Source organism: Anastrepha ludens, chromosome 2, assembly GCF_028408465.1.
Source record: "Anastrepha ludens isolate Willacy chromosome 2, idAnaLude1.1, whole genome shotgun sequence".
Lineage (NCBI taxonomy): Eukaryota > Metazoa > Arthropoda > Insecta > Diptera > Tephritidae > Anastrepha > Anastrepha ludens.
In genome coordinates, this window is record NC_071498.1 from 176,737,484 (window position 1) to 176,749,775 (window position 12,292).

Sequence of the window (12,292 nt, forward strand, 5' to 3'; positions counted from 1 at the left end):
GAAACAAAGCAACGACCGTTCAGTGAGGTGGTTAAGGATAACTATGCGCTGATCGACGAGACCACAAACAGCGGCAAAGTGGTCCTGCAGAAGTGGGGGCAAGTGGAGGCCAAACTATCCAAGCTCGTGTTAGACAAGCATGTGGTTGGAGCACAGGGCGGAAGGAAGGGACTTCGATTCTGCAGGAGTACTTCGCGGCTGTAGGGTTATCAAGTGCGACGACGACTGGTGAAGAGTTGTCCTAGAAAGGTGTGTTGCTGAGATCAGCAGCACACTGGAAGGCTTAAAACTTAAGCTTATTCCGGCCAAGGACATCCCCTGCCCTCCTCGCGCTCGCATTTGGCTGCCAGTGATGGACTTGAGCGGTGCAGAAGTGCTGAAGTACCTGAAGTCCCACAACCCTGCGGTGCCGATGGACGACTGGGCAATCGTGAAGGCAGAAAAACCGCAAAAGAGCAGCATGTCATTCGTTCTGCAGATCAACGATGAGTGCCTGCCAATACTAAAACAACACGACAACAAAATGCGGTTTGGTCTAAGAAAGGCCAAACTGAAAATTTTCAAAGCAGACAGCAATGAAAATGAGGAAGACCCAGATGAGGCAGACAACAATATACAGCTAGAAAGACTAGAAAAGCTCGACCTAGCTGAAGACGACAATAAATCCGATGCCTAGAGCCATACAGGTGAATCTGCAGCACTCGAAATGTGCTATAGAGAACTTGGATGTCTTCCTCAGGGAAGGGGACATCGACATCGGTTTCATACAGGAGCCCTGGGTCAGAGACAACGAGATTAAGGGGTTCCAAAACAACAAGAGCATCAACATATTCTACAACAAAGCAGACGGTAAGCCACGGTCATGCATAATCACTAAAAAACACTTAAAAGCTTTTCTGTGTTCTAATTTTAGCACTCCCGATTTTACGGTGGTGAAAGTGGAGCTGCAGAAATCGGCGATATACCTGGCATCGGTGTATATGCCACATGAGAAACCGGCGCCGCCAGACGAAGTGGCTCGATTCCTGTCAACATTGAACAGCACGGACAAACTATTGATGGGCTGCGACGCAAACGCCAGAAACGAGCTTTGGGGCAGTTCAGAGACGAATGAAAGAGGTGAGTCACTTTTCGAATTCCTATTAAACACCAACCTAGACATTTGTAATGTAGGGACCACCCCAACCTTCACTTTTCCGAGCTCGGCAAATTTTCCAGGCTGGGAAGAGGTCTTAGACATTACCCTAAGCACAAATAATAATTCCCAAATAGTCACAAATTGGAGGGTATCCGACAAGAGATCCTTTTCAGACCACAGCTGGATCCTCTTCGATATCAATCTTAAGCTTGAAAAACCTTTCCCATATAGAAATCCCAGAAGAACAAACTGGCATACATTCCGTAGAGTGACCCAGTCTAAACTTCAAAACTTAGATAGAACCATAACGTCAAGGGAAGACCTAGATGAGAAAGTAAGAGCTTTCGAAACTTCCCTGACGAAAGGACTTGAAGCCTCATGTCCCGCCACATATGGCAAAACAACCTATCCTACCTGGTGGAATGAAGATCTAAGTAAACTCAGGAAAATGACAAGAGAAATCTTCAATATCTGCTACAAACACAAATACTTCAAACCCTACAAAGACTGCCTTAGGGAATACAAGAAAGCAATCAAAGAGGCTCGGACAGAGGCTTGGAGAGATTTTTGTAGTTCCATAGAATCGACCAAAGATACGGCCAGACTAGGCAAGCTTCTATCCAAGGAACACTCCTGCCCTTCCTTCTTGAAGAAAGACAACGGAGAGTGGACAAAATCATCAGCCGACCCACTAGAACATCTGGTAAATACACACTTCCCAGGCAACACAGAATATATTGAGAACAATACTGACAGTGTTCAAACATCCAAACTATCACCCATTATAATCAACCACATCGTATCCCAAGATAGAATATTATGGGCGATAAAAAACTTTGAACCATATAAGGCAGCCGGTCCAGATGGGATATTCCCAGCCATGCTGTGGAACACTCGGGAAACGACGATTCCTTGGCTGGAGGTCTTTTTCAGGAAAAGCCTTATGCTAGGGCACATACCAAAAAGCTGGAGGAGGGTAAAAGTGATATTTATCCCTAAAGCTGGTATACGCGGTCATGATACAGCGAAAGATTTCAGACCCATCAGCCTATCCTCCTTCATCCTCAAAACTCTCGAGCGATTGTTGGATGTATATCTCAGGGAAAAGATTACAGAATCAACGATTTCACCATCTCAACATGCCTATCTCAAAGGAAAATCCACAGAGACAGCTCTTCATGAGGTTGTAAGTGCGATTGAGAGGAGCATAGAATACAAGCAATACTCACTAGTCGCTTTTCTCGACATAGAGGGGGCCTTCAACAATGTTACCACAAGATCCATAATTGAGGCTCTTAACATGTTAGGCATAGACATAGGTCTCAACGAATGGATAGAGAACATGCTCAAAACTAGAATAATCATCGGTGATGTAGGCAGCAGCACGATAAAACGCTCTGTCAACAGGGGAACCCCTCAGGGAGGAGTCTTATCCCCTCTACTGTGATTACTAGTCGCCAACAACATCCTCACCAAATTTAACCGAAAGGGAATTAAAGTAGTGGCGTACGCGGACGACATAGTGCTTATGGTTTCAGGAATGTTTCCAACCACAATCAGTGAGATTATGGAAGGAGCTCTGGTATCAGCAATTGGGCCACGGACTGTGGTTTAAGTGTAAACCCGAGAAAAACTGAACTGATGCTATTCACCAAGAAAACCAAGGTGCCAAACTTTAATCTCCCAAAACTAAACGGCGTCAGCCTCACGCTAACCAAACAGGCAAAATATCTTGGACCCCAAACTCAGCTGGAAGTCCAACGTAGAGTGAGAGAATGTTGGGAAAAAAATGGGGTCTCCAACCAAAATTATCCAACTGGTCCTACACAGCCATTGTAAGGCCAATACTAACATATGCGGCACTAGTTTGGTGGCCTGCAACAGAAAGGAAATATAACCAAATCAAGCTGAACAAGATACAAAGGACAGCGTGTATCCTAACTACAGGAGCGCCTAGCACCAGTCCTACTGAAGCGCTCAATGTACTAACACATCTATTGCCATTAGATTTACACATTAAAACAATAGCTACTTGCAGCGCGGTGAGACTCAGAGACATAGGAAGCTGGACAACAAGGTCGTACGGTCACAGTAAGATCCTCCTACAGGGATCCCTGCTGCTCAAAAACGGATCAGACTACACAGTCCCCGACCTCAACTTCAAGAAAGGCTTTACGGTACGCTTTCCACCGAGAGCCGAGTGGAGCAAAGGAGAGGTGATTGGAAGACACGATATCGAAATTTATACCGATGGTTCTAAGATGAGCTGTGGTGTAGGAGCTGGCTTTCATTCGGAGCCACTTAACCTATCTCAATCAATTCGTCTTCCTGATTATGCCACCGTGTTCCAGGCAGAACTTTTAGCGATCAGAGAAGCATGCAAATCCCTAGAACTCTACAAGGAAGTTGGTGCAAGAGTAGCTATTTTCTCAGACAGTCAAGCAGCTATTAAGGCCTTAGACTCAAATTACATTTCATCCAAACTGGTCTTACAGTGTAGAAAGGAGCTGAAACTGCTCAGCCATTGGCTTGAAATTACCCTGATATGGGTTCCCGGTCTTAGGAACATACGGGGCAATGAGATAGCGGATGAGCGAGCAAGAAAGGGCTCGACACTAGACATAGCAGAGGCGGTGGCAGTCTCCACCCCACTGAACACACTAAAAGCATCCATTGCTTCATACTATCATGCTTTAGGCGAAAGAAGATGGAAGCAAATACCTACATGTATTACAACAAAAAACACATGGCCGTCATACAAAATCCAAAGGACGAATGACCTCCTAGGATGTTCTCGGCCAAACATTTCACGTATCACTGCAACCCTTACAGGACATTGGAAAGTAGGGGATCATGCAGCTAGACTCAATCTACCCTTCAATCCTATCTGTAGAAGCTGTCAATCGGAAGGGGCGAAGGAGAGTCTGTTCCACTATTTATGTGAATGTCCGGGACTAGCCAGGGCACGACTCCGATCCTTCGGTAAGCCTTTCTTACAGCAAATTAAAGAAATCTCAGACATAGAGATAAAGGATTTGCTGCTATACTTGGACCTCACTAAATGGATCTGACTTGGAAAAAAAAGCATTTTCAGCTCAGAAATGGTCAACCACCTCAACAACAACAACAACAACAACACCTAAAAATAACACCCAATACACATTTAAATTTAAGAAGTGCTAACTATTTTTATTTTTTGGACTACATTGGTCTGACATTTACGAAATGGGACGCTATACCCATGAACAAATTTGGGAAATATTGAAAACCTATTTCCAAAGTGGTGAGTCTTCTTCGTCTTCCGCGGTTACAGTAAATGGCGAGCGTTACCGTGACATGCTCAACGAGTTGTTTCCAAAAATTGAAAAGGATGACATGGACGACATTTGGTCTCAAGAGGACGGTGCAACTTGTCACACTGACAAAGTTACACCCGAACTTTTGGCTACCGTTTTTGAAAACCGAATAATCAGCCGAAATTCCGATATCAATTGGCCGCCTCGGAGCTGTGATTTAAGCCCGTTGGACTATTTTTTGTGGGGAGCCGTTAATGATGAAGGACAAATGCTATGCAACCATCCAGCGACGCTGGTGCTTTAAAACACGAAATCGAAGTTGCCATTCATGAAATTGGAGTCCAAACAATAGAAAATGTGCTTAAAAATTTGGTTGATCGAATGGCCTACTGTAAAGCCAGTCGTGGCAGTCATTTGAACGATATTATTTTTCATTCATAAATGACAATGTTCAGTCTTCAAAAAAAAAAAGTTTGAAAAAATATTACTTAGTTTTTTTTAATAGCCGATTCAAGAAGCAAATTTTACATGACCCACCCCATACAAACTTTCTGCGAAGTTCAGAAAAATTTAGCAAATTAAAACAAAAATCCATCAAAATTTCTAGCTTAAAGAAATTTTTTTTTTTGGAAAAATTCTGGGTATGCAATTTTATAGCCCATTTTATATTAATTTGCAAGTTTCGAGTGGCTACAAATTCTTGCTGATTTTTGACATTTTTTTTCGCTGAGGTGGTAAGCATTTTCTTCCATATAGAGGCAAAAAATTGTCAAAACGTGTCGAGGTTTTCGAGCTGACTTCAACTATTTAGTTTTATTTTTTCGATTCCATTTTTTTTCTATAAAATTATAGTGCATTTTACAACAAAAACGATATAATTCAAAGCTACAAACTTTCTGTCTAATTCAAAAAAATTTAAGAAAATAAAAAAAATACATCAAAATTTTCAACTTAAAAAACAAATAAAAAAAAAGTGGTATGCAGTGTTATATTCCATTGAGTTTTAGTATAACAAAGTGCCAGTTTCAAGTGGCTCAAACTTCTCGTTGATTTTCGTCACTTTTTTTCGCTGAAATGTTGAGAATTTCTTTCCGTGTAAAGGCAAAAATATTCTCAGAAATTAACTTGAGAATGTTGATGACAATTTTTTTTAATTTATAAGTATTTCTGAATTTTATACAAAGCTTTTGAGTTAGGACACGCCATACTTTTATAGCATACAAAAAAATTAAAAACACAAAAATAGTTAAAACTTGGTAATGCGTCGTGCTTCCGAACTTTAGCGGCAATTGTCAAAAAAAAAAAAAGCTTGTAAAAACTGAATTATAAATTTTCGAAGTTGATATTTATATATATTTTTTATTACCCACCACTTCGAAAAACTAAAGCGAATGCATACGCTTCTTCAGCAAAATTAGCAAATAAACAACTTATCAGAGAGAGTCCCACTAAAATCTTCAACCAAACAAAACAAACCAAAAAATTCTAAAAATTTACTGCACACGTTGTAGTCGTCAATCAGTTGGAAATGTGATGCAAAACAAAAACCAAAAACGAAAAAGACATTGTGCCTACAACAACAATAAAGAGCAGCAAGCCTGCTGCCATTTCAACTTACGCTAGCAGCCGCATTATTGCCCTTTGCTGCTTCACGGAAAATAGCTCACCTGCATTCGAAATCAAATTGTTAAAGAACGAGCCAATTGTGTCACTGCTGCTGCTCAATTTGTTGCCGGCAGCACTGTCGACGGCAGAAGAAGTAGTAGTAGTGGCAGCAGCAGCAGCAGCAGCTTCACCGCTTGTACGCTCTGCATTGCCTGCTGTTGGCGAGCCATCCACGCTGCCTGCGCCACTCATGCCAGCTATGGTGATTTCCGCATCAAAATCAATGCTATTGAAGGATTCATTGTCGATGTCACTCAAATGTTGTGATTTGTCATCACCGCCGCCACCAACGCCAGCAGGTTCAATTTGTGCGGGAGCAGTAAGCAAATTTTGCGGTTCTACCTGCCTCTCGAGCAATTGCTGCGCGGTTAAGCGTTGTTGTTGTTGTTGCTGTTGTTGGCTCTGCGGTTGCATGCCTTGCATTTTTGTGTGCATAGCGCTAATATTAGTGGGATTGCTGCTTGCGGGAGCGGCGGAGACTTCCGTTGTTGTCATTGGCGTTGTTGTCGTCGCTTCGATTGCATCAATCAGATTATCAACATCAATTGTTGTTGTGAGCGCGTACGATGATGGCACCATCGCAACTGCCGTTGATGCTCTAAGCTGTTGTGGTTCATTTATTTCCGAAAATGTTGTAAAGTCATCGTCATCCACATCGACAAGCACACCAACAACGCCATCAGCATAGACATCTCCTCTAACGACATCGGCGTCGGCATCAGTATGCACAACGGTAACCAAATCTGTTGACAATGCGGTTCTATGCGTCTCATCATCATCTTCGTCAACAACGCATTCACTGACGCTGCGGCCTGCATATCGAATATTTGGTGCTCTTCTCAGTACAACTGAAAGGATGAAAAGAATTTATGAAGATACATATGTACATATGTATGTGTGTGTGTGTGTGAAATTAGAATTGAAGGAGCACAAACGTGGCTTGTGTTAAATTAGGCTCAGTATAGCGAGTCGCCTGAGACAATCGAAAATTGTTAGTAATATTCGCCCCCTTTGAAATGGCACAGCAAACAGAGCCACCTAAAAAAATAGTTTCGTGACATCACAGGCTGACGTTTTGCTTTTCTGTTTTAGAAAAGTCATTTTTTTCCTTATTCACTCCTCTCGGGAGCATAGGGCCTCGACAAGACTTTTCTTGCGTTAGTTTCCTTAATCTATGTATACTTTATGGCAGGGTAGGTGATTAGCCTGCCGCTAGAAGTCCCAAGTAGTGGGAATGCCCACCTGTCGTTGCTTAGGAACAACGCTTTCTTACTGCTTGAAGACCCATCTGTGTGTCACATTTTTCTGGCAGAAGGACTTCGCTAAAGTGGTGTGTATGCGCTATTACCGCGGCTGCCCGCTTCCTCTTGCTGGCGCCCCGTCTTTAGTGCTATCTTATTACAGTTTACTTCTCTTAAGCGAACATCGAAGGGACTGAAAACTTTGTCTGGTTATGAGAACATCTGCTCGAACTTTTTTCTTTTTTGTCAGGCGGCTGAGTAGAAGATGTTTACGTAGGACGATATTTTTAAGCTTTATTTAATAAATTCCATTTTAAGTAATTCCAATAACAATAACTCCGCCTACAACGATAGGCGTTTCTATAATGAAAACAACCTCTTCGATAAGCTTGAATCTAACCACAGTGTCTTTGGTAATAAACTACTCACTATATTAGTACTTATAAGATTTTTTTATCTGATATCCAGATTATTATTCTGATTCGATCTGTTATATCTGGACACTGTCAGGTTTCTATAAGTTAAACTATCTGTCGGATGAATTGCAACGAGTTCAATGTGGGCATATTCCACATGAGAAAAATTCTTAATAAAATAACGGTATTACTAAAAGAAACAGTGCGAACGCAGACTTTTTAGTTCCTGTATTTGTATGTTACTGTAAGTACAAACCGTTATATGAAAAATTAAGTGAAGAATCTCGTTTTGTTTTTCCATTCTGTCAAAAAAGTACCGGGGATTGTTCAACAAAAAGCAAAATAATTGTTTAATCATCAAAATTTATTTTGTCGCCTTCAATACACGGCAATGCCAACGATTAGTCCCGTCATCAAAGCACCTTTTAAACGCGTTTGAAGAGATCTTTTTGAGCTCCTTCAGCGAATTCTCTATTAGGGGCTCTACCGACTCAAAGCGGTGTCCGTGGATGGGCGATTTAAGTTTTGAGAAAAGCAAAAAGTCACAGGGGGCTAAATCCGGGGAATGCGTCGCATAACTTCCAAATAATATTCTTTATTTACCGTAGAATCATTTGGAGCGAACTCAAAGCACAAAGGCAAGATAATCAAAGAAAACGAGTAGAGAGACATCTACTTTTGACCGACTGTGACGTGGTTTTTTGGGCTTCGGCTCATGTGGCTAGCGCCATTCAGCCGCCTGTTGACTGGTTTGCATGTCTAACTCATATACCTACGTCTCATCACCTGTTAAGATGTGCTGGATAAACTTTGGGTATGAATTCACTTGCTCAAGGCTGTATTCAGCCACCTTCTTCCCATGCATTTTTTGAAAGAAATTCAACTCTCTTGGAACGATTCGAGCAGCAACGCGTCTCATGCCAAATCGAAGGTGTAAGATGTTGCAAATTAGTTCATGAGACACGCTAAGGTCACGAGCCACCTCCCTCAAACTAAAATGATGGTTTTCCAGCACCATTTTCTTGACTTTGCCGACATCTTTATCTGTTGAATCAACGTCGATGGGCGACCAGATCGGGGCAAATCTTCCACGACTTCTCGGCCCTCGTCAAAGGCCTTATACCACTCGTAGACCCGTGTTTTTGATAAAGCACACTCGCCATAGGCTTTTTGGAACATTTCGGTAAACGATTCGGCACAGGAAATCTCGTCCAAAATACAAAATGTAAGACAAATTTTTTGTTCGATATTTTGTCCATAGTGCAAATCACAGAGCACACCTGCGGTTGACTGATAAATTAAATGCCAAAAACAAGCTAATTGGCAAATCAGCCTCTACTATAGAGGACAGTTGTGCCAACATTACAGCAAAAAATATTTAGATATGTGTGGATCGGCATTATCCCGATACACATCGGTTAAAAGAAGTTGATCGTATTCGCAAACAGACCGTAAAACATAAAAATCAGCTGAAGTGAACAATCATAGAGCTTAACAAATCACCAAATCTCTAACCTTTCTGAGTAAATTTGATTAAAGAGAAACTTAATGGAGCTCGAAAGGAAAAAACGTTACGCTGGCACAATTCATTTTACGCTCAACCTTCGCCCATTATCTTACACCGAAAGCTATTTGCAACCCAAACAAGCGAGTCACGTGACGTATGCACCGTTGCACCGCAATTACACGCTACTTTTCGTGTGAATAAATTGGCTTGAATACTTTTTTCAACCAAACAACGCACCAACAAGCGATGCAACGTACAAAATCACCCAACAAATAACCCCAAGAATTATCCTTTTACACTAAAACAAAAACGCTCATCACCAAGTAACAAACAAACACAACAAAAAAAGCGCTTACAATAACAAATAGCACGTCGAAGACAAACACGAGCTGAGCAACTTGTCCTTCACTCGAGCACAGTCGAGCACATTCGAGCATAGTCGAGCACGCAGTGAAGTGAAGTGTAAGGAGGTAAATAAGTTGAATTAAAAAACAGTAGATTTCCCATTATTTGCATTACTTCCATCATCAACGCTGGCCGACAAGAAGTTGACATCATCAAGAAACGCGCCACCAAGTCACTATACCAAAGTCACTGTCGAACGGTGAGCACTCAAGTCACCAGCTTTCAACAATAATGTTGATGAGAAAGTGGTTGTACACCTCCCTCGTTGTTTGTGCTACTGACGAAGCAGTAGTTGCTGTTTGTAGAGCAGCAACATCAGCGCCATGTGATTGCCTCTCTACTTGACGTTCCTATTTTTGTCTTTTTTTATAGTTTCTGCTGTGGCTGCTGCGCTTTTATATTTGCAATATTTTGCATTCCTAATTTATATGCCACCCCAATAACAACAATGCCAACACCACAGCACCAACACCTCGAGCAAGCAAACCAGAGAAACACTTGACTTACCTTCACCTTCGCTGTCAACGGCTGCTCCAGCCAATGCAGTGATGAGTTTGTCTGCAGCCCCTCCACTCCTTTTTTGCCATGTGGCTGTTGGCAGCTCTGACTTCACTGCCGCTGCTGCCGATGGTGCCATCTTCTCACTTGGCACTGTGGCTGACACTTCATAATTTCTCAATTGGAATATTTGATTCTTTAATGATTTCCTTCGCCGCAGATACTCGGTATGTTGCAATTGTTGATTACACAGAGCTGCTTGCAAACTTTTTACGAGTTCGTGTTTGTTGTTACTGCTATTTTTGCTATTATTATTATTGTTGCCATGGTTGCTGCTGCTGCTGCTGCCGTTGATGCTGTTGTTTGCCACATCGAGTGCCTGCAGTACTGCATTGATGACCTCAAGTGCGGCATTTATGATGGAATGTTGAGAAGCACTGCTGATGTTCAACAAATGCAAACAATAATCGAAAATCTCAATAATTTGCCTGCACTCAGTGTTGATTGCCGTTGATGATGTTGGTGCATTGCTTCCACCAACCTTTGTTGTATTCGTGTGTGTATGTGCGCGTGTGTGCGCTCGTTGAGTGCCGGTGTTGATGGAGCTGTTTGCTTTGCTTTTATTGATTCCAACGTGTGTTTGTGGGCTGTGGCCATCATCGCAATCATCCGGACAATCAGTGCGGAATCCATGTATGATTAATGGTAGCAGCAAACGCAGGAACCCGAGTACGCCCAGTACATTGTGTTGTTGCTGATCGGAAAGTAGGAATTCTGTGGAGTGGAGAGATAAAAGGGAATGAAGACGAATGAAATTAAGATATTTTTACATGCAAATATTGGCTTGAAGCAAAATGAAGAATTATGAGCACTTAAAAACGTAAAGGTTGTTCGGATAGGGGTGCTTCATCCAAATATATATTCTACTGGTGAAGTAACGTATTTTTTGTTTCTCAATAAAACGCAAAGTATTTACAATATAATCTATAAGCCACTTTTGAAATAATAGGCTTATGCCGGCGAATAATCCTCTTTGAGGAGGAGTGTCGGCATATAGCCGCCCACCCAAGCCGTCTCACCGTTCCGGACGCGTGTCGGCTTATAGCCACCCAAATTAGTTCGTAGCTGCAAGGCTTGTGGCGTCTATCACTCTGAGTGCTAAGATACGCATAGGTATAGTAAAAGAGTCACCTTTTCATTGAAAGACATTAGGGGCCAATAGCGATGAAGTCTTGCCTTCCTTACAATGTAAACTTACGATGTGAGAACCAGCAGGTTTTTTATATCCTTTATATTTTGTCCTAAACACGATGGCTAAGCAATCTAGAGATGATACGTTAGATAGTGACGAATATTACTTTGTATCTGATAAGACGGAAGATGACGGCATTATTTCATCAAGTAGAAGTGAAATCCGTTTTTGATTTTATGAAAAAATTGTCTTGTGTTAAATAAAGCTTTAGTTTTTATAACGTTCAACGTATTTATTTCCGTTACTGCGCACTTCAATACCTCTCGTTCTCAGGGACGCTCGCCCATCGAGCGGCTCCATCCCCAAAGGGTTAAGCAAGACTTTGCATTTCCGGTAACCATTTTAGTGGTATTGAATCCCACAAACACTCTGTAAAAAAATAGCGGGAACTTTGTTTCCCAATAAAACACAAAATAAAAAATGGAATGAGGATAAGTTGCTAGATGAATGGTCTTAGTTACTGCGCCAAAACAGGGAGACCTAAGTGAGTACCAAAACTATAGCGGAATTATGTTGCTATCTATCCCGTCGAAAGTTTTTACAAAAGTACTTCTGGACCGCATAAACAAAAAGCTCGACACCGCAATGCGCAGGCGGTCAAGGGCGCAATTGGAAAAAGAGGAGCCTTTCGCCTAGAGTGGTTTTTGGCTATATAATACCATTGTAAAGCCTATCTCGCTATCACTAGAGAGGCGAATAAACTGGAGAACGTTCAGAGGTCGGCGCTCATTGGAAACAGTGGGGCGCTTCCAACGACTCCTACTCTGGGGCTCAACGCGATGTTAAATGTGGTATCCGTAAGCATCGCAGGCAGAACTGCCGATAGGCTCAACCTCGCTTATGGGCACTCAAGAATCCTTAGAAACTTTGAGTT

General features: G+C 42.0%; 1 protein-coding gene across 2 annotated transcripts in view; it reads right to left on the reverse strand.

The window, feature by feature from the left end:
- LOC128855915 (uncharacterized) overlaps window positions 1–12,292 on the reverse strand; it is a 311,903-nt gene that overhangs the window by 272,173 nt on the left and 27,438 nt on the right. Inside the window, exons 5-6 of one of the 2 annotated variants that reach the window (XM_054091155.1) lie at window positions 10,176–10,940; window positions 6,102–6,947 (exon numbers count right to left, since the gene is read on the reverse strand). In XM_054091155.1, the coding sequence (XP_053947130.1) occupies window positions 6,102–6,947; window positions 10,176–10,940 (1,611 nt within the window). The remainder of the gene's footprint in view (window positions 1–6,101; window positions 6,948–10,175; window positions 10,941–12,292) is intronic. The other variant, XM_054091156.1, reaches the window with a different exon arrangement.